General features: G+C 56.8%; 6 protein-coding genes across 6 annotated transcripts; 3 read left to right on the plus strand and 3 right to left on the minus strand.

The window, feature by feature from the left end:
• The first annotated feature begins 265 nt into the window (after positions 1 to 265).
• Positions 266 to 2,453, plus strand: EV422DRAFT_119748 (uncharacterized protein). Its single transcript, XM_053064661.1, has one exon. The coding sequence runs from the start codon at positions 529 to 531 to the stop codon at positions 1,957 to 1,959; it is 1,431 nt and encodes a 476-aa protein (XP_052924059.1). The 5' UTR covers positions 266 to 528; the 3' UTR covers positions 1,960 to 2,453.
• EV422DRAFT_535323 (uncharacterized protein) lies at positions 2,156 to 3,956 on the minus strand. Its single transcript, XM_053070735.1, has 3 exons — positions 3,239 to 3,956; positions 2,902 to 3,105; positions 2,156 to 2,835 (listed from the first exon to the last, which is right to left on the minus strand). Exons 1-3 carry the CDS (start codon positions 3,557 to 3,559, stop codon positions 2,437 to 2,439), a joined length of 924 nt encoding a protein of 307 aa, XP_052924060.1. The 5' UTR covers positions 3,560 to 3,956; the 3' UTR covers positions 2,156 to 2,436.
• Positions 3,957 to 8,788: 4,832 nt separating this feature from the next.
• EV422DRAFT_119800 (uncharacterized protein) lies at positions 8,789 to 10,506 on the plus strand. Its single transcript, XM_053064663.1, has 2 exons — positions 8,789 to 9,113; positions 9,194 to 10,506. Exons 1-2 carry the CDS (start codon positions 8,990 to 8,992, stop codon positions 10,261 to 10,263), a joined length of 1,194 nt encoding a protein of 397 aa, XP_052924061.1. The 5' UTR covers positions 8,789 to 8,989; the 3' UTR covers positions 10,264 to 10,506.
• Position 10,507: 1 nt separating this feature from the next.
• EV422DRAFT_119789 (uncharacterized protein) lies at positions 10,508 to 12,258 on the minus strand. The gene is made up of 2 exons (XM_053064662.1): positions 11,940 to 12,258; positions 10,508 to 11,811 (listed from the first exon to the last, which is right to left on the minus strand). Exons 1-2 carry the CDS (start codon positions 12,167 to 12,169, stop codon positions 10,929 to 10,931), a joined length of 1,113 nt encoding a protein of 370 aa, XP_052924062.1. The 5' UTR covers positions 12,170 to 12,258; the 3' UTR covers positions 10,508 to 10,928.
• A 1,197-nt stretch (positions 12,259 to 13,455) lies between these two features.
• Positions 13,456 to 14,309, plus strand: EV422DRAFT_535330 (uncharacterized protein). The gene has a single exon (XM_053070736.1). It carries the CDS (start codon positions 13,665 to 13,667, stop codon positions 14,154 to 14,156), a length of 492 nt encoding a protein of 163 aa, XP_052924063.1. The 5' UTR covers positions 13,456 to 13,664; the 3' UTR covers positions 14,157 to 14,309.
• Positions 14,310 to 15,435: 1,126 nt separating this feature from the next.
• Positions 15,436 to 16,424, minus strand: EV422DRAFT_119845 (uncharacterized protein). The gene has a single exon (XM_053064664.1). It carries the CDS (start codon positions 16,323 to 16,325, stop codon positions 15,525 to 15,527), a length of 801 nt encoding a protein of 266 aa, XP_052924064.1. The 5' UTR covers positions 16,326 to 16,424; the 3' UTR covers positions 15,436 to 15,524.
• Between the last annotated feature and the right edge of the window lie 3,261 nt (positions 16,425 to 19,685).

Raw genomic sequence — 19,685 nt, forward strand, 5'->3', positions numbered from 1 at the left:
CATCTGAGCCTGGGACGATTGTGAAGCTTTGGACTGTGTCAAGATTGATTACGTGACTCGCTGGTGACGCCCGCAGAAACTCATAGTGCAAAGTTCGATAGATGAGTCTTAAGCTCACTCGTAAAATTCTTTGCTATTCGACTGCCGGCTCTGCTTAGCGCTAGTGCATGATCGCGCGTGTTCTCCAGTTCCCTCCTTCGGACTCCGCCTGTTCAAACTCCGCAACCCACCGTTCTATTTCCTGTTCCCACAACCCCCGCCGAAACCTAAACATGGGCACTACATAGACTTGAGCTTATTTTGCTCGCTCGTTATAGAAGGGGGCCTAGATAGAAGCGGACTCTTATAAAGTCAGGGTGTCGTTGTCCACTCCGACCGCAATTCACTCACCCCCGGCGAGTGATAGAAAGACCGACAGCTCAGCAATATATATATCACGGACTTGAAGAGGCCCCATAATCGCACGCAACGCAGGTCACAAGGATACCCGCAGCAGATTTCCAACCCGCCTCACAACCAGCACGAAAAATGCACCCGCGGCTACCCCCACTACGCATCAACTCCGACGCCGATATCCCCGCATACCTCTCAGCGCTCGTGTCGCTCCGTCGCCAATTTCGTCTGGATGGTCGGGAAGATAAACGGAGACTGCGGCCTGTGGATTGCCGGCGGCGGGTGCTGAGTGTCCCGGATGATACGGATTCTGGGTATGGTGAGGCCGAGGAGGAGGATGAGGTGGAAGGTGCGGCCAGCGAGGAGCATGTGGTGGACGATGGGGTTGTGCTCGAGGACGAGCGGGACGACGACGAAGGAGACGACGAGGAGGACACCGAAACAACGGTATCCGACCTCGCCCTCTACACCCCCGCCCTCACAAACTGGCTCTACCGCCGCACCGAAGACCTCGAACTCCTCTCCTCCCCCGCCGCTTCCGCCGCCCTCGACATCACCGCCGCCGTCCTCTCCTCCCTCTCCAACCCCCCCTCAACCCTCATCGAACAACCCAGTCCCACCACCACCGAATCCCAAACTCATACGGAATCATATACCTTTTCCACCCACACGTTGACTTTGACGGAGCCCTCGGCCTCGCACACCGGCAACGACGTCGAGATCGGGAATCAGGTCTGGAACGCCGGGATCCTGCTCGCGCGGGTGTTCGATACCCGTCTGGACGCCCTACCCTTTGACTTCCGCACCAAGCGACATGTGTTGGAGGTTGGCTGTGGGACCGCCGTCGCGAGCATCTGCGCGGCAAAGGCGCTGGAGCGAGCGGATGAAAACGGCAACCCGGCGGTGGTGATCACCGCCACCGACTACCACGCCTCGATCCTCAGCACCGCTCGCTCGAACGTCCTCCAAAACGGCGTCGCCAACACCGTCCGTGTCCGCGGTCTGGACTGGAACCACTTGGGGCCTGAAACGAGACGTGACTTGCTCTTCGATTCCGCTGGGACCGACAGCTGTGATGACACGGCGCCAGTGCGCGAATACCCACCGATCGACGCCATCATCGCCTCCGACGTCGTGTACGACCCGCACCATGCCGTGCTGCTGCCGAGGGTCCTGCGGGAGGTGGTGGATACGTCTGCCTCCGATCCCGATCCCAATCCATTCATCCCAGCCCACCAAGACAAAGCGCATGTCATCATCCTCAACCGCATCCGCCCGCAATTCATCGACAGCATCGTCGCGTTTGAGCGGAATATGGCGAGGGAGGGGTTTGTCTGTATCAACACTACCGCTCCCACAACCACCACCAAAGAGAGTGATACCGCGGACGAGACGAACGCACAGGGATACCAACAACAGGGCCAGTGGGTGGAAGACGTGATTGGGGCCGCGGACTGGAAGGGCGAGAGGCGCCGGTATCGCTTTTACGTGTTTACGTATGAGAGGAAACGTGCTGCATCAGCATCGGCGACATCGCCGTCGTTTAGTGATATGGCGTTGAGATGAGATGGGCGGAGTTGGGGTGGATTTTCCGGATTGGGGATACTGAAGGACGTGATTTGGGGTTATTCAGGATGTGGTGACGGTGGTATTGGGACGTTGGCGTAACTTCTTCGTCGTGGTGCATAGGAACTAGATAGATGGGTTCCTCGCAGTCACTCTTGGCGAGGAGGCGTACAGAGAAACATTAGGTAGCCGGTCTAGACATTTCATTACAGTACATTCTTTAGCGACATATTATTCAGAACGTCGATCGCAAACCGATTATGGGCAGGTACATTGTCTATGACAGAGTCTGAGCCAAATAAAGTAAGGTTCTCACGGCATAGAACGCGATGGACAACAAGAGAAGAAAGGGAAATAGATACAAGTAAGGGGGATACGTCTAATCAGAGGCGGGAAGACACCAGGGGTACGCCGTGACGAGAGTCTAAGGGAACAGAACTATGTAAGGTAGAAATGCCCGGCTCAACGGAAGGGGATTTACAAAGCGACGAGAGAACCGATCATCATAGTCACGAGTCCCGCGCCAAAGACCTGGAGGCTGCTAGCAGAGCTGGTGCTGTTGGAGCCAGAGCCACCGGCGGCGCCTGCGCTGCCTGAGGATGCGGGGGGGGAACCACCATTGCCGGCGGTCGCGGTCGCACCTGGGGCGGGAGCGGTACTGCTGGTGGTGGGTCCGGTAGGCGCAGCACCCGAGATGGTGTGGTTGGCGCCCGAGGGGCCGTTCTCACCGCAGGCACGACGGAGACGGATGTTGGAGATCTTGTAGACAGAGTTGAAGGACTTCCAGTTGATGAAGGTCACGTCCTTCAAGTGGACAAAGTCAAAGGCCGGGCCGGCTTGAGTTGGTCCAGCAAGGGAGTAGAATGGCACAACCACCTATGATGAGAAGAGTCAGAACCGGAGCTGGGTGCCTTGCAGTAGAAGAGTGATGAGGGGACTTACCGTCTGCTTGGTGGTGCCATCGGGCGTCACGAATTGTGTCAGAGGGAGGTACTTGCTGTCGTACTGTGAGGTCTCCCCACCAAGACGCTCGTGGCAGTCGGCCGACTTCTGGGTCAATCCAATGTCGAAAGATCCTCCCACGGGAGCAATGATGTCAAAGGAGAGAGAGTTGAAACCGGAAAGGTCGAAACATGCACCAGCATCCTATGGTGGAAACATGAAAAGCTTGAATCAGCAAAGGGTCGTAGAAGTCAATCGTGGGAAACGACCCAAAATCGAGCTAATCTTCGTAGAGTTTTGAGATGCTCGATGACGGCCGTCGGCATTTTTTACTTACAAATTTGAAGAAGAAGTAACTTGCGCCGGAAACTGGGGTGACCTCCACGTCCTTGTTAGCAACGCTGACGTTGAACTTCAAGGTGCCGTCGGTTCCATAGTCACCACCAAGAAGGTTGACCTGTCTGGGGTCTTTCTCGCCTTGGATTGGGAGCATAGACCGGTTGTAAACATGGAAGTCGTCGACCAGAATGTCGGGCCCGCAGTTGATGGTTGGAATAACTGTGTGGTGGAAGATACCATCCAAACCGGGGGAGGACTGGGCCAATGCCGAAGCGGCGAAGGCGGTTGCGACGATCGAAGCGGTGATGAAGGAGTGCATCTTTGAGCTGTTTACGAAGAATCGGGGCTGCCTTGGAATCCGTGAAGTGGAAAGTGGAAAGATCGGAAGATTCTGAAACAGATGCGTGGGAAGCTTGACAGGAGAAGAGCACTGCTTTTATAAACGGATCGTTGCTCGCTCACACAACGGTCCCCCTTTATTGTTTCCTACCGCATGCCTCCAAGCGAACATGCATCGACCCCTCGAGACACCTGGGGGTGACAGGGGGTGAACTGGGAACTCGGTGCAGACCACGGAACTTTGCACAAGGGGGAAACGGAGGAGATTTTAGGGGAAATTGTTGTTGTGCACGGTATCACAAGGCTCATAACGCCGCAACAAATACTAAGGCCGGTGACCCACTGGCCGCACACCACGGGCACAACTTCCATTTGCCCACAGCGGCCCAACCCGCGGACTTTAGGTTTTGCGTTCTAAGTTAGCGGCAGTGCTGCGGCACGGCAGCCAAGAACGCCCAAATCATATAGCAAATGCTACGTTTTTCTCACTGTTCAATCACCGCCGCATCTGTCCTTCTGACTTCCGGGCCGCCCCGGCCATCTTCACTTGGAGTCCCCTTTTCGGCAAGTCCGCACGAAAGAAAGCTCGTCGTCATCCCTTCCTTGAAGGAGAAGCGTCCGTGAACGGCCAGGCTCCCAGCACCGCCTTGTTGTAATCGGAGCGGGGCGTGATGAGGATGCTGCGCTTGGCTACGGCGATGTCGCGCGCGTTTCAGGTGACTTGTGCACAGGCAGGCAAATTTTGCAAGCCAGAATTTTGACAAATTTTTCCTGCCTGCGCAACGGTAATCAAATTAACCCTTGTCCGAGATCCCCGGACGCCCAAAATCAAACGCGACTTGAACGCGTCCGAGTGTTGCGCTGAGCCCATGTCCCCTTTATCAGCTGGATTTTGCACTCGGGAATACACAGGAGTTGCCGGTGACGCCATGCGCTTCACTCGAGGAAGTCGTCAAGCCGAACAGAACGGTGTGGGGAGTATGCGGCGTTTTCGAAGGGGAGATCCAGGAATGGGCTGAAGGTGATGTGGGGGAGGATCCCCACTCTCGTCAACCTCCTCCAAGCATCGTTCACTCCTCCCTCAACCCATGGCAAAACGCTTCTGCGCGGCTCGCACGCGTATCACCAAACTCGCACCCTACGACCTTGCCGACCTCCGCACCACAATGTTATCTCTACTGAAGGAGATTGCCCAATTGGATCTTCAAACCCAGGCATATACGGTCTTGGGTGTTAGGGGAACTTGCCAGTGGGGTAATGAACGACACGTTCTTTCTGGATGCCTCGCGCAAACGGTTGGGTGGGCGAGATGGGAGAGCATTGAAGTAGGGGAAAGGGGCATACCACCGAGACGGATGGGACGGGCTGGAGAATCGGGCAAGCGGTGGATAAGGCACAGGGTCAGTGTTGCCTTGCTGCGTCTGCGCCTGTTGAGTACGGAGATGACCTGTAGGCCGCGGGGTGGGAAGGTCCGGGCGACGCAGAGGCGACAGTGCTTAAACCCTGACAGGGACGGGGAGTCCTTGCCAACGAATGTTATAGCCAGAACTGCCTAATCAGACTTTATTAGTACTGACAACGGTGGCAGACGGTGGCTTCATCTTTGCCGCGGGGGTCGACAACGGAAAATCGGCCACAAAACCGCATTGATGGCGGCATCTGCGGTGGGAGTGTTAGATGATTGCATGTTGGACGCGAGCAGATTCAACGACGGGCGCGAGGGGGCGTGAACGAGAAGTAGGGCATCTCGGGTCTAACCAGCGCGAAGGAACCGGAACCTAATACGGCCCCAATAACTGCGAGCCCGGATGGAAGGAACGCAAAAACTTAGGAGGGAAAAGGACAAACTGGATGAATCAAATGAACGCACCTGGAAAGTTATCGCCAAGCTTTCTGGAAGGTTTCAATGTCGTTCTTGATTGCCATGGTGAAACCATGAGGAACGTGGGGACGACGAGCTGCGTTGATTGCTTGATCGAGAGTGATAGGATTACCATTGCGCGTCATCCAGGACACCCACGTCCTGCAGCTTCTCACCTTCTCTTTGTGTTTCACTTACCAGGCATCCCGGCGGACCCATCCGATGCAATTGCTATCAACCCTGAAACCAGGAGCTTTGAGTTCAGACCAATTGTGCGCATGTACGACGGCTGTCGGGCCATCTGGGACCGGAAAGTGGAGAAGGGGCTTGCTCTTGACGTCGGGTTGAAAGTCGGAGTTTGGGCAAACGCGTCTTTACGTAAGCACGTGAGACGCGTTTTCTCACCCCCGTAACCTCTCGCCGGTCTCGCGCTCATATACCCAAAAGATCCTCGTAGACGGTACTACAAGCGCATGAAGGTCAGCGATAATGACGGCGATGACAGTGATGTGCCCCCACTGTGACCCCGCTGCATTGCGAAAGTCTGTGGTGGGGAGCTCAAGGCCACCCCCGGGGCCATCCCAGAACGCTTGAGCGTAATTGTAGCCGTTGTCGGGTGCACCCGATACACCGTCATCAGAAGCTAAGCGAAACGACAACACGTGGGATGGAGCAGCGCAAGCCGTCGGTGTTACCATCACAGACGTGCGACGCTTTCGTAGTGGCCAGCATTTCCTTCGACAAGAGCTTCGACTGAAAGTACTACAAGTGCAAGTGTCACCCATCGGGGTCGAGGGGGATGGGCGGCTTTTGGTATATGAACCTCTCGACAAGGTCACCGGTCGTGCGCTCCGTCTTCCGCGTTGTTGGTGGACGCCCTCAACATCCCCGGGAAACTCGCCCACGCGGCCGTGTTCACAAACCACCTCACTCGGGGTCTGATGGACGGAAACTGGAAAAGACCGGGACGAAGCACGCCGGCTTCCCCTAACAGACAGCGAAGCCTATCAGGTGATATCATTTGTTCATTACCCAGAGCCGAGCAGTGAAGCATCTGGTCGGAACGCGTCAGTTTCGCGTTGTCCGTTGCTGTTTCCTCAAAACCGGCCGGACACCCTTCCATACACCTTGCCATAAGCGACGCTTTCGGACACTTCCATATGTGAAACCCATAGGTTCCACTTGGCATCAGCGAACCACTCGGTCTGTATCCGTGCAGGAAAAAGGGTAATGTGCGCGATCTTCGAGCGCTTCGGGACCCCAAGCGCCGTCAGCGTCGGACCGGACGCTGAGTTTTGTCCGAAGTTTTCCACCTTTTGGACTTGGTGCGCGGTTTTGGACTTTTGAATTCGTTCGCACATCCTGCACCGCCGCATCACAACATGCGTTCAGAATGCCTACGTCCCTTTCACTTGATGAGTTTGATCCCACAGCCTCGGGATCCCTGCCCAAGCATGGATCACAAACTTGCCCAGTGGATTGCCGAATCCCCACATTCCCTGTGGTTTCCATTGGCAAACGAGTCCCCCAATTGCGAACCATGCCTCCCACTAGCTGCAAGTTGGAACCCAAGATGCGTTGGTGTCTGATGTACTGCTCCAAGAGAAATGGTTGTAAGCAAGCCATGAACGGGTGAGTGAAGCCCGGCATCATCCTGTGGAGAGTGCCATTCCAGTGCTTTCACTTGGGCCGCAAGACGTGGAGGACAGAGTCGCACAGTGACCCTGCAAATTCGCCGATGCCAGACAGACATATCAGCTTGAGGGCGTCGTCAGTCTGATATGAGCCGATGCGCTTGTCCGCGGTATTGTATCCGCCCGTCGTGGTGGGATGAGCTGGACGCATCATCGCCGCATCCATCCTGCTTTGGGTTATCCTCTGGCGGTGATTCGTGGGTATATGAGAACACATCGGAAGTTGATATACCAAAACCGGAGGAGGCAAAATGTGTTGTGTTTTCCGTCACTGCCATCAGTCCAAGTATATATCCCAGTCAATGTGCACATAGCCGTTGCGTCTCACTCTCAAAGTACGCTATTACGGGAAGTGGTGGACATCTATGTGTAGGGATCGTTGCCGTCGCATTCTTTTGACGGATATCGACTTTGTCACTCTCTTCGCGGCCAATTCTTCATCTTCTACGAAGCACCTTCGAATGGGTGTAACAACATCTGCGTGGACGAGTCCTCTGATGCCGCGTAACCCAACATCAAGCGTTCTTTCCTCGGCATCCACGGAGTGGTCATTTCGGGATCGGTTTGCATGCGACCATCCACCGTACCATGTAGTTACGGATTCCTTCAATCAGGCGACATATGCACATGCCATCTCACGAGCCTCAGACAGAGAGCTGTCCAGCGAGGCACCTGGCACCTGGCACCTTCTGCCGCTATGGGATCCTACATGACAGACGGCGGCGGGTTTTTCCGGGCAATGAAGGAGTTATACGGATCCCCAGACTGGACACAGACGCTGCAGCTGCTCTTGCCAAAGAGCCTCAAACCACAATGCACAGATTAATTCACCTCCCAAACACGCATTGCTCTGAGAATCTCTCCCCGCTCACTTATCCTGTATTATACTTTGGTCCTGTATGCATCGAGAGGAAGTGGGACCAGAGTTCTCATTGGATGGTCTTTTTGGAACATTCCAGCCCTGACGGGGTTCGGAAGCCTCTCCCCCTCGCCCAACTCAACGGCCCCCCCCCAAGTCGCGATTACGTCAGCAAATGAAATTGACAGGCGCGCCTAATGTTAGGTCTGTCTTTTCACGGGGCTCTCTGACGGTGTTTCACCTCCAGCGGCACGGGGCCGCCCATCCAAATCGCATCGGGAGAAAAGGCAAGTCCCCTCTTGCATCAAATGAGGACATGCACAACAACCCCCCCTGAAACAAAGTGGTGTTGCTGAGGAGAGTTCATAACGGGGGAACGACCAATGCCCAGCCCATCCTCGGAGTCACAAATGCCCCGAGGTGAGGTAATTGGAGAAGCTATATGTATGTACCATGGACTGGGGGAAAACACGGAGGGAGGGAAAGGCAAAAGCTCAGACGCCCTTCATCATCTCATTCATCATTCATTCGGCAGGCAACCTGACACACGCACGGCACGGCATGCCCCTCCTCTCTAACTCGCACAGTGTCTATAATTGCTTGGGGGTTCGTAGTAGTATGGGGATGGGAAGACAGGTGCGTGGGAAAGGTGGGTGTGGTGGGTCAGATTTGTTCCGTGTCAGGAAGTAGACTTGTGCGTCGTTTCGGATTGCACTGTGTTCGCCACTCCCTCCTCTCCGCCCGCCTCCCCCAGCGCCATCCCATATAAACGCCGCCCCCCTTCTCGCAGCCGCCCCAACCCCCCCCCTCCACCACCTAACCGTCTCGCTGCTCATTCCCATACGCCGCTCTCATTCACAACTTGCGCTTCCGCCCTTGGTCTCCTGGGAAAAAAAGTCGAATATACATACAGACGCTTCTTCCTCTCCCTCTCGCCCCTCCTTCTCATTGCTGTAACCTCCTCGCTCAACGACAACAACAACAACAAGCAACAAGATGCTGTTCAAAAACCTGATCGTCGTCGCTATCGGCGCGGCAGTCTCATGTTCCGCCCTCACCCCGCCCATTCAGTCGCGGGAACTGTCCCTCATCGAGGAACGATCTTTGGAGGCTCGTGAACGTATGTACTTTGGTGGTGTCCGTTGGGTCGATGCAGCGTAGTTCAAAAAGCTGATTTTCATTTCCTTTCTCATTCCACAGCACATGCTGGTCATCAACATCGTCCTGCCGCTCCAGCACGTGCCGCTCCAGCGCGAGGTGCTGCTAAGGCCGCCGCTCCGGCCAGGGCTGCTCGCCCGGGTGCAAACAGAGCCAGGAAAGGTGCTGCTGCCGGTGCTGCCGGTGCCGCCGCTCCTGCCAAAGCCGCGCCCGCGGGTGCAAGGAAAGCCAGGAAAGGTGCTGCCGCCGCAGCACCCGCCGCAGCACCCGCCGCGGGAGCTGCCCCCGCTCAGGGAGCTGCAGCCAAGAAGGGTGGTCGTCTCGGTGGTGCCGCCGCCGGCGCACAAAAGCGAGCAGGAGCTAAGGCTCAGAAAGGCCGGAAGGGTCGTGGAGCCGCCGCTGGAGGAGCCGCCGCCGGAGGAGCCGCTGCTGGAACGGGAGCCGCCACCGGAGCAGCCCCCGCCGCATCACCCGTCGCCGCACCCCCCGCCGCACGACAAGGCCCCATCAATGCCGCGCTCGGCGGAAACCGTGCCAGCGCAGCTGCCATTGGCGGCAATGCCTTCTGCCAGCAATTCAACGGCCTTGCCATCACGAACGGCCAGCCCGTCCCCGCCGGCGGTTGCGCAACCACCATCCAAGGCGCCCTCCCCGAAGCCGTCAACATGCCGTCCACCATGATCGTCTCCCCCGCGAACGGCGCCACCATCCGCCGAGGCCAAAACATCCCCGTCGTCGTCAACACCGCAAACCTCGTCACGGGCTTCTCCTCCAACCCCTCCACCGCTCTCTACACCACCCCGCAAACCCTCTCCGCCCAAGGAACCGTCCAAGGCCACCAGCACTTTGTCTTCCAAAAGATCGCGGGAGCCGGTGCCCAACGCCCAAGCGTCCCCGACGCCCGCACGTTCGCCTTCTTCCAGGGCCTCAACTCCGCCGCCGACGCCAACGGAAACCTGCGCGCAACCATCCCCGCTGCGAGCGTCGCCGCGGCCGGACCGGGCATGTACAGGCTGTGCACCATGGCCGCGTCAAACTCCCACCAACCCCTCGTCATGCCCGTTGCCCAGCGTGGAGCGCAGGACGACTGTGTTCGTATCAATGTCGTGTAAAAACGTTTCCCCTCCAACATTTTGGTTCCGGTCTGTCTGTAGATATCTCCCCACTTTTCCCACCTTTAGACTCATCCATTTGTAAATGTCTGCCCCGAGGCTAGCTTCCCCTTAGATTGGTTTTTGTACATTTCGCGCGCCCTACCCCGACCCGGTCTATTGTACATCCCTGCTGGACGTAGGTTGGACACACACATACTCACTGTTGTATATGAAAAGAATAAACGTTTGATCCGAAGACTTTTTTGGGTGGATGTTCTAATGGTGTGAAGGGAAGTTCTCAGGGGAAAGCAGGGCGATTTGTATACGGAAATACCCGACCATGACAAGAAATGCGGTAATTGGAAAGACAACAAAAACTATGAATAAACAGCACGCCCCAAACTTTGGATCTTTTTTCCTCCGCTCTTGTTATCTACCTCTTCTCATCCCCGCTCATTTTTTTCTCGTCTTCGCTCCCGATGCAGATGCACTGATACCCATCCCGCGTCGCCTGATTTCGTTTCATTCCCATTTACATCCCCCTCGAACTTGTGGTGGTTGGTCGTCCCGCTCTAACGCTACTCACACTTCCTAACCACGCTACCTCTATCAACCGCAGGCCGAACGAAGTTCGCGCGGGGGGCGCAAACCTACGTAGAAACTATCTATCTCCTCACTGCCCCTCACATCTCCCTCTCCCAGATAGCGCGCAAATCCACAGCCCCACATTTCGGTCCCATCTGAGCATTTCGCGAAGGCGCGGTCTCGCCGGCGCCACCGCCGCTCAACCCCTCATCCCCATCATCACAGGCGCTGAAATCCAGATCCAGGTCAAGGTCCAGATCGTACGGCATCTGCTGTGCGGTCTGCTGCGGATGAGCGGCGGGCATCGGCGCAGGAGACATCGCGTAGCCGGGGAACCGCGGCTGGCGATACGCATTCGGGAGACGCATATCGCCGCCCGCCCGGTCGATGTGCAGTCCTCCCCCGACGCTCAACGCCGCCATCCGCGCCGCCAACGCCTCGTACTCATACACCCCGAGCGCCTTGATCAGCTCGCCGCGGATCGAGGGACGCGGGCGCGGGCGGGCCATCGACGGGCGGGTGGTGTACGCGGTGGGGTGCCGGGGGAAGGAGGGGGGGAAGAGCATGGCGGCGGGCGCGGCGGACCCGTGCAGGAAGCGGCAGGCCGGCCCGCGGTTGCAGATGCCTTGCAGCCAGTAGCGGCAGACGGAGTGGGTGGAGGTGGACGCGGGTGGGTGGCGCGGGGGCTTTGAGGGGTTGCCGTTTCCGTTGCCGGTACTGTTACTGTTGGTGCTGTTGGTACCGTGACGATGCGAGGCGGTTCCGTGATGAGGATGATTATGCGGGGTGCCCGCCGCGACTTTCCAGGCGTGGCTTCCCCATTCGTAACCCTTTTTGGGCTTGGTGTAGGCGAGCGGGGCGTAGACCGGTTGTGGGCGGGGATACTCTGTGATCGACGATGCGGTCGGCGGCGTGGGCGTGGGTGTGGGTGTCCTGATGCGTTGTTGGAGGGTGTGGGACAGAAAACAGGCGTCGCCGGATCTGCACCGGTGAGGAATGTACGACTCGTCGTCAGTAAACGAAAAAACCAGATATGATATTTCACGGATGCATCGCCAACTCCCATATCCGTCCAAAAAAAAAAAAACACCAAAAACGGTTTCCCTCACCGACAAGCCCCCCTCTGCCAAAACCGACACCTCACCCCCTCCCCCTCCCTCGCTGCGTCCGTACCCCCGCAGGGCCCACAGCAACACCCGACCTCATCCTCGGCCTCGAACGGCGGAAACGGCGCCGTCGGCGGGTACGTCTGCGCGGCCTTCATGCGCGCGTACGCGATGTACGCGGCGGCGCGGGCGGCCGCTGTTTCGTACGGCGTGTCGTAGGTGGGGTGGGACATCTGGCTATTTTTTCTCGGTTCGTTGAGAAGGAGTGGGATGGGGTTGGTTGGGGGATGTGCAGTGATGAGGATGGGATGGCTATGGTCAGATTGTCCTTTTGGCTTATCTAGATATACAAGGCGGAATGAAATTTCCCCACTTTCCCAAAAAAAAAAAATAGAGGTCCCGGCCCTAGATCTATCGTTTCCTGGGTGGGGGTTGTGTGCTGCCCGTTGCTGTTTTCCTTGCACGGACGCACTCTCTGCTGCAACAAATATATATACTCGACAGTGGACTACGAGCTTGCGCTAGGACGCATATAGATTCACCTCCGGACGACACGAAGCGAGAGAGATGCATCTGCACACACATATTAGGGAGGCGCAAAAGGCCGATTCAGCCAATTCTAGTATCTTGGGGGGCGCGGGGAACGAAAAAGGGCAAGTTAACGGTTATGAGTGCGAAATGATGTGCAAGAAAGGTAAAGGGCAGGGACAGCAGCGGGGGGCGTTTTCCAGCAACAATAAACGAATTAATGGGGGGATGGGGCTAGCTGTAATCAATGCCTGAGACGGTTACATCTTGGTTAAGTCCGGGAAGGAACGCCTCCCGTTCAGGTAAAGGTAATAAACTCGCCCCCCCGCTCGAAGGGTTCGTCCAATTTCTGGCCGTGGGTTGTCTGATTTTTACACCGAATGATAAAAGGCAAAACGCAAGAGAGGGGCAAAACGTCATTCGGCATCATATCATGTTTTGGGGAGGGGGGGGGGGGGGGGGGGGGGGCGAAGGATGGATGGGAGGTGTGTGTGTGGGATCATATCATATACCCTGCATAAGCCTTTTGCGCAAGTTGTTTTCCGCCCGTTTGAGACGCTTGCACGGGTTTCGCTTAGCATTGTTCTGGCTCGGTTTCCCCATCCCAGGTGCAACAACCAACGTGTGAACGCACATATGCCGGCTGCATATCGCATACCTTGCTTCCAAAACGACATCGACGGGTCTTATCACGCATACATGCACATGACGGCTTCGATGTATTTCCCCCTTCGCAGATAATAATATTGGTGCCCGGGGCCGAGCGAGAGATGATTGAATCGGCGTTGGGAAACTGGGAATTTGACAGGCGTCGTTTGTTTACGTCCGCCGTCGGGCTGTGGCGCAGTAGGGGTTGCCCGTCATTGGTGCTAGGTCGGGAACGATTGGGCCATGCTTACGTAGGGCGCGTTGTGCTCGAGACCCACTGACTGGCGCTCCATAGTAGATAGCCTTTGTGCACCGTCATTGTTGCGCGCAGAGGATCAACCATCAAACGTTCAAAAGCCTCGTCCTGCCCGAACGACTCAACGAACGTCCCCCACCCACCAACGGGGGCCCGTCGTCGTCGTCGTCGTTTCATTGTCGTCATCGTAAGGAAGTGCGCCGCGGCAGTCATGAGCAGCACCTCTCGAGTTTAAGCGTGAAATACCCAATATTACGCAAAGTTTTAAGAAAATCAGCCCGGAACACTTCACGACAATGCGATGGCCAACACAACACCCCCTCTTAGCGGGCATTAGGCCACTCCCCACCGCCCTCCTCCTCACCCTCCTCACCACCCCCACCCTCGCTCAACGCGCCGCCTCCCTCCCCTCCGACCTCACCCTCCCCGCCGGCCTCCAAGCCTGCACCTGGCCACCACAACCAAACCACCCTTACATCCTCCTATCCCGCTCACCTTCCTCCTCCACCTCCTTATGTCTCGCTAGTACTGGAAGTGGTGGTGTGGCCCTGAGTAGTTGTAATGGAGGGGAGGCGGCGCAGAGACTGACGTTTAGTTTAGTGGGTGGGACGACCGATCAGTACAGGATTGGGGTGGAGAGCGGGGGCCAGGGAAGTTGTGTGGCGAGTGGGAATAGGTTTGTGGGGACTGGGTCGCCGGTGCAGGTTGCGGCTCATTGTGGGGATGCGGCTGTCGCGAGTAGGTGGAGAATTGGGGCGAATGTCGAGGAGAATGGTGAGTTTGAATGAGACGGAGCGTGAGAGAGGGTCGACCAGTGCCCAACCCTCCTCATCGCGAGGCGGAGCGAGCAGGGTAACTCTTTCCCCCAACCGTTGAACACCCAACTCACATCCACCCCACCTCTCCCTCCCTCCCACAGGCATCTCAGGCCAACTCATAAACCTCGACACCACCCCCACCTCCTGCCTAACCCTCGGCAACGTCGCGGCGCGCAAAACAGCCATCAGCGGCGACTACGCGGCGCTCGCGCCGTGTGCGGGGATCTCGGCGACGAGGGAGCAGTATATCGCGCTGCTGTCTACAGATTGTGGTGGTGCGGCGCCGGGTGTGACTGGTCCAGCGCAGGCGTCGATCTCGAATGCACCGCCGGCAGTAACATCTACACCCGTCGCATCGCAAACCACGATACCCACCACATCCGTATCGGTATCGATCTTGGCATCCACAGCAATAGCATCACCACCCACCCCCGTCAAACTCCCACCCAACACCAACACCACAACCCCACAATACACAAACACCACCGACCCCCACATCCCCGGCCAACCCGCAAACACCCGCTTCCCACCCATCCTCACACCCCCGCTGACCCTCCCCTGCGACCCGCTAACGATCCTCCCCATCCGCGACCTCGCACGTATGTTGAAGGTTGCAGGCGCGTGTCTGGTCGCGCCTGTGGGTGTTGTCGGGGTGGGGTTTGCCGCGGTGGCGGGGTGGAGGTTGTTGGGGGAGGGGAGGGGGATGCGGGCGCTCAGGCTCGGAAAAGGCGAGGCTTGAAAGGGGTTGTGAAGAGGTCTTGAAATGACAATAGATAGAATAATATTTGTAGATGTTTAGGGAGAGGTGCACGGCGCTTTTGGAGTGCGCTAGAGGCATCCATGGCTCGTACGCAGAGCGGGTTGGGATACCGCATTTCGTATATATAGCAGTGTCTAATTTGATACGGCGTAGGGAAAGAATCTAAGATGTATCTGGAAGTCTATCTATTACTGCATCTATGGGTACTGGAAGAAAAGGGGTACCCGCCCCCGAAGTTTTCTTGCTATTTGTATCCTACGAGACGGGATTACGCCGATTATTCTGCTCTACATATACGTTACGCCCCCATGACGCTGTAATCGTTTCATATGGGTTGATTATAACCTCCAAAGCCACTTTCAAGACACGTCCAAGGAAGTGTCCGACAACGTATCGATGAAAAGACATCCCCGATCGCGGCAACATCCCCATCCCCAGTCGCACAACGTCCTTGATACCACTCACGATGGCATCGGTTCCTGACCTTGAAACGTTTCCGACGATGACAGCCCTTCTTCAGCGCCCCGCGAGGCAGCAGCGAGCCACTCGAGCTACTCTCCAACCGTCGACCCATCCCCTCAATACAGGCTCATCCCCAGCCCGGTCCCTCTGAGGTAATCCAAATCCGCGACGACATGCCCCAAATCATCCTCATAAAGCGTATAAAACGGCGCCTCGTTCAACACCGCATCCACGTCCGCCCTCCCACTCCTCGCCGCCATATCGATCCACCACAAGCTTATCCGCGCCTCGCCATCCAGCAGCCACACGATGTTCCGCCGCCGCATCTGCGCGTCGTTGTACGCAACCGTCGAGTTGAGTTGGCAGAAGCCGAGGTTGTACGGGAAGGCTTGCGCTGAGTAGGTGGGGTACTCTTTACTATGGAACACGAGCCCTACGGCGTTCGCGGATGGGCTGGCGAATAGGTGGGCGTGGAAGAGATCGAATCGCGATAATGTGATCACGTTCCGTGTCGCTGGGGGGATGGCGTCAAACAAGGCTGTGAAATAGGCCTGCAGTCCCGATTGCTCTGTGAATGGGATCACCGGGCGGGTGTCTTTGACGAGATCGCAGCGGGTGTTGGCGAAGGTTGGGAAGGGGAACGCGGTGTGGGGGGAGAGGAGGGTGGAGAGGTTTTGGGAGAGGGTTGCGGTGTGGAGGGTTGGGAGATGACGACGGGCGAGGGTGGAAGCGGGAGGGAGGGGGAGGCGGGTGGCGAATTTGTTTTTGAGCGGAGGGGAGTGCAGGAGGGTTTGGAGGAAGGCGGTGCCGGGGAAGGTGGGTGATGGAGATGGAGAGATGGGAGCCGGGGCGGCGGGTGTGCTGAGGAGGAGTGCCGCGAGGAGGACGAAGAGGAGGGTGGGTGTTGGCGAGCGCATTGTGGGCGCTGGTGAGCGAGTGAAGTTGACGGAACGGGAGCCCTTTGAGGATGGAGGGTGTGGGGTTTGGGGGCGGTCGCTGGCTGCTCTGCCTTTGAAAGACGAGAGCTCCAGTGATCGAAAGACGGTGGTGAACACCTGAGTGAACACCGAGGAGGACGACGCCGCGGGGAAGAGGCTTCTCGCGCGTTACATAAGCACTCCCACCGACGGCTCCGACCCCTCTCTGCTCCCCCTTCTTTTTCCCACCTACCCCTTCTTCTTCCCACCAGCAGAGAGACCGTAACCGCGCCACTCCCATTCTCCGTTTATGGGATGCACTCTGAACTACCTCTGCCTCCAACTTGAACGTAGTTTCACTTGTGGGAATAGGTCTAGCGAATCGCGGGGCATACGCAACCACTTAACCAAAACGTCTAGTTTCATTGATCAGTAGTGACTAAAAGGCAAGGCTCCATGACCTGAGGCGTGGACTTGCAGCTTGCGAAACATCAATGGGCTAGGCGGGTGAGCGTGAAAGTTAAAGGGGAGGCGCCGGGATGGCGCCGATGATCCTTTTGCCGACGCTCGCTTTTCTTTTTCGAATTTGAAAGTGCCAACCTTGACACTAGCGAATACCACGGCGCAATGTCGCGAAAGGATGACGATATGAGAAGAACGAGAAGAAAGGATGGGCATTCGACGCCATGCACGGAAGCAGGGAACCTTGAGAATATCCCGTGTCCGTTTTGAGAGCAGGCATTGCATTCTCGAAGCGGACGTATGGGATATATATCCACAGAATGAGGTTAGCGGCTACATATGGGTTCACCGATGGGTGCTCAGGCGGAAGCGGAAACGGGGATGTTCAGCTCTTTCCTTGGGGTGGGTGACTTGGGAAATTCAAACGTTTATAGGCATGCGAGCCACCAACAATCGGACGGACAACGAGGAGCGCCCGTAGTCAGGCAATCAAAGAGATGGTAGCTGCTGCCACCCGTTTTTCCACCTTCAGCCTCATGATTCGCATACGATGACACGGTCAACGCGTCGATAGGTGTTGGCGCTGGAGAGCCGGCAAGGGGCCTGCCTTGCTTCCTTCCAAACCGACGTAGGTACAACCCGCGAACTCCGCTAACATGGAACTCTCAGCGGCGAAACAAGCGTCCCCAGGCGCGCGGACAGCCTTCATGAGATTCATCGTAGAAGTGATCTAGAAGCCAATGGAGGACCGGTTTACGCGGAAGCCAATATATCAGGTCGTCTCAAGGACCTTTGTTGTAACTCAAGTACCGCCGCAAGCATAAAGGAGTTCGCAGGGGCATCCCACGGAAGGAGTTCGCATCGATCACGGTTTTTCTCACTCCGGGAGCAAAGAGAGCTTGGTAGGCGAATCGATCACCTCCGCCACGACGTGGGACATACACCCGTATCTCCTCGTCGGGGACCACACCCACACAAGTGGAAAGTGCGGGATTCTGTAGGTCTGCCGCACGACGTGAAGGAAGCTCAGAACCCGACACCGTCACGGCACCACCTACCTACCTCAGTATCGGAAGTACCCCGGCGCATCCCACCACTTGTAGATTCCCCCGGCAGCTCTTGCTGCAGCATCCGACGTCAACGTTCCGCAAGATGAGGAGCTTGAACAGATTGAAGTGATGAGAGAACCCTCGACGAGTGACGGGGGAAAGAGAGTGAAAGCTATACTGAACAATTAAATCGTCCCGGGACGCACGCACACAAAATAAAAGGCGATTTGCTGCGGTGCCACTCGCCCGTCTCCTGGGTGGAGTGAGGACAGGAACGTCACCGGATGGTTCGCGCCGTCTTGAAATAGACGTGAGGACAGGAACACCGACGACTATGTAGACGCAGGGCTCGACGAGTCGTGGCATGCAATCGGACCCGACAGACGCTGTGAAATCGATTCATCATACGCGAGCGAGTCGTGGCGGCGGGAGACCTCAGGCTTTTCCCGCGGCGTCGCTCGAACCGGGCAGGCAGATGTCACGCCCTCTGTCACGTCGCCTCATGGGGAAAACGGCTTGGACCGCTGATGAATACCGCGTCGCCCTGGTCCTCCTATCGCAAATCGGGCCGCTGCCCTCACTACTCTCGGCAAAGTTTCCTCCCCTGATATCAATGGGGTCCAGTGACATGAACCATGAACAACTGTCAGCGCGTCTCGGGTTGGGCGCCGCTCGCTACATACTGTAGATAAGCCCCCCTTGCAGCATCATAGCCAAGGGGTCACTCGGGACATTACCGTCAGCGGCATCATGACCAGCCACGATAATGCTAGATGATGCCTACTACTTAGTCCATGCACAGGTTGACCTGGATCTTCACCCGTTTCACGCCCCCGGCCAATCACCAAGACGCCTCCAATTTGGAATCGTTGAGCCGCTTTGCTCCTGCGGCGGAGGTCGTTGATCGTTGGTGGCTTCAATGGCCCAGCGGGCGCGAGACTAATATCCGTTGTAACTCCGGTGTGAATTTGCACTGCACGGCCATCTTTGATTATCGCCCATCCATCCAGTCCTTTTCCATACTGTAAATGCAGCGAGCCGCTACTGTGACGATATGGCATAACCCATGAAAAAGAGGACATCTTGATAAGGTTGCTGACATGGAATATTGAAGCCGGAGGTGTTGTATCGAAAATGGATTCGACGGCGTGAAGTGGTGTACGGGTTACACGAAGGTGGAAATCAAGCTTCAGGAAGTTTGATGTTCATGCACGCTTGGCGCCCACTGTCAGCGTCTTCCTTGCCTCCCACTAAAAGCTGAGGAACAGCGATATTGTGCAATGTGCAATGTGTGCATTCGGCGTCCCCACTGTCCTACAGTACGTCGGCCCAGCTGTACGATGCTAGGATATTGCAGCAACTCCGGGCCCATCCGAGCCCTTTGTAGCTGCAGCCTGAGATGCGATGCACCGTAGACCAATAATGTGATCCATCGCACGGGCCAACCCACGGCATGGCCAAATGGCGATCGCAGAATGACGGCGAAGTCGCAGAGTCCAGAGTCCAGACCTCCTTGGTGTTGATGCCGCTGAGGCGCCTGATCGTCCTCCAAAAGCCACGCTTGGCGTTGTCCCCTTTGCGTTTTCCTTCGTACTCCGCGGCTTACATAAACGCACGCGTGCGACCCTGGCACATATTTGACAGGTGGCACAGTCACACAAAAAATCCAGAAGAAAAAGTGAGAAAAAACGGACAGCGCAAAGGAAAGGCAAAAGGGAAAGAGACGCCCTCTGTCCGATCGACGTCCGAAACCCATGAACGGATGATATCGTCGCCGATGCGAGTAACGTAGCCTCGGTGAGCATATTTGTCGTACGTACCACCGGTCAGGAACTAGTAGCTGAGCCTC

The sequence above is a fragment of the Fimicolochytrium jonesii genome (genome assembly GCF_025526975.1).
Source record: "Fimicolochytrium jonesii strain JEL569 chromosome Unknown EV422scaffold_18, whole genome shotgun sequence".
Classification (NCBI taxonomy): Eukaryota; Fungi; Chytridiomycota; class Chytridiomycetes; order Spizellomycetales; family Powellomycetaceae; genus Fimicolochytrium; species Fimicolochytrium jonesii.

Bases quoted from the DNA above. Each gene is read 5' to 3' on its own strand.
- EV422DRAFT_119748 (XM_053064661.1), top strand. From the start codon at position 529: ATGCACCCGCGGCTACCCCCACTACGCATCAACTCCGACGCCGATATC.
- EV422DRAFT_535323 (XM_053070735.1), bottom strand. From the start codon at position 3,559: ATGCACTCCTTCATCACCGCTTCGATCGTCGCAACCGCCTTCGCCGCT. The intron at 3,106-3,238 runs GTAAGTAAAAAA...TTTCCACCATAG, and splicing joins GTTACTTCTTCTTCAAATTT to GATGCTGGTGCATGTTTCGA. The intron at 2,836-2,901 runs GTAAGTCCCCTC...TTCTCATCATAG, and splicing joins ATGGCACCACCAAGCAGACG to GTGGTTGTGCCATTCTACTC.
- EV422DRAFT_119800 (XM_053064663.1), top strand. From the start codon at position 8,990: ATGCTGTTCAAAAACCTGATCGTCGTCGCTATCGGCGCGGCAGTCTCA. The intron at 9,114-9,193 runs GTATGTACTTTG...CTCATTCCACAG, and splicing joins ATCTTTGGAGGCTCGTGAAC to CACATGCTGGTCATCAACAT.
- EV422DRAFT_119789 (XM_053064662.1), bottom strand. From the start codon at position 12,169: ATGTCCCACCCCACCTACGACACGCCGTACGAAACAGCGGCCGCCCGC. The intron at 11,812-11,939 runs GTGAGGGAAACC...TCACCGGTGCAG, and splicing joins TGGCAGAGGGGGGCTTGTCG to ATCCGGCGACGCCTGTTTTC.
- EV422DRAFT_535330 (XM_053070736.1), top strand. From the start codon at position 13,665: ATGCGATGGCCAACACAACACCCCCTCTTAGCGGGCATTAGGCCACTC.
- EV422DRAFT_119845 (XM_053064664.1), bottom strand. From the start codon at position 16,325: ATGCGCTCGCCAACACCCACCCTCCTCTTCGTCCTCCTCGCGGCACTC.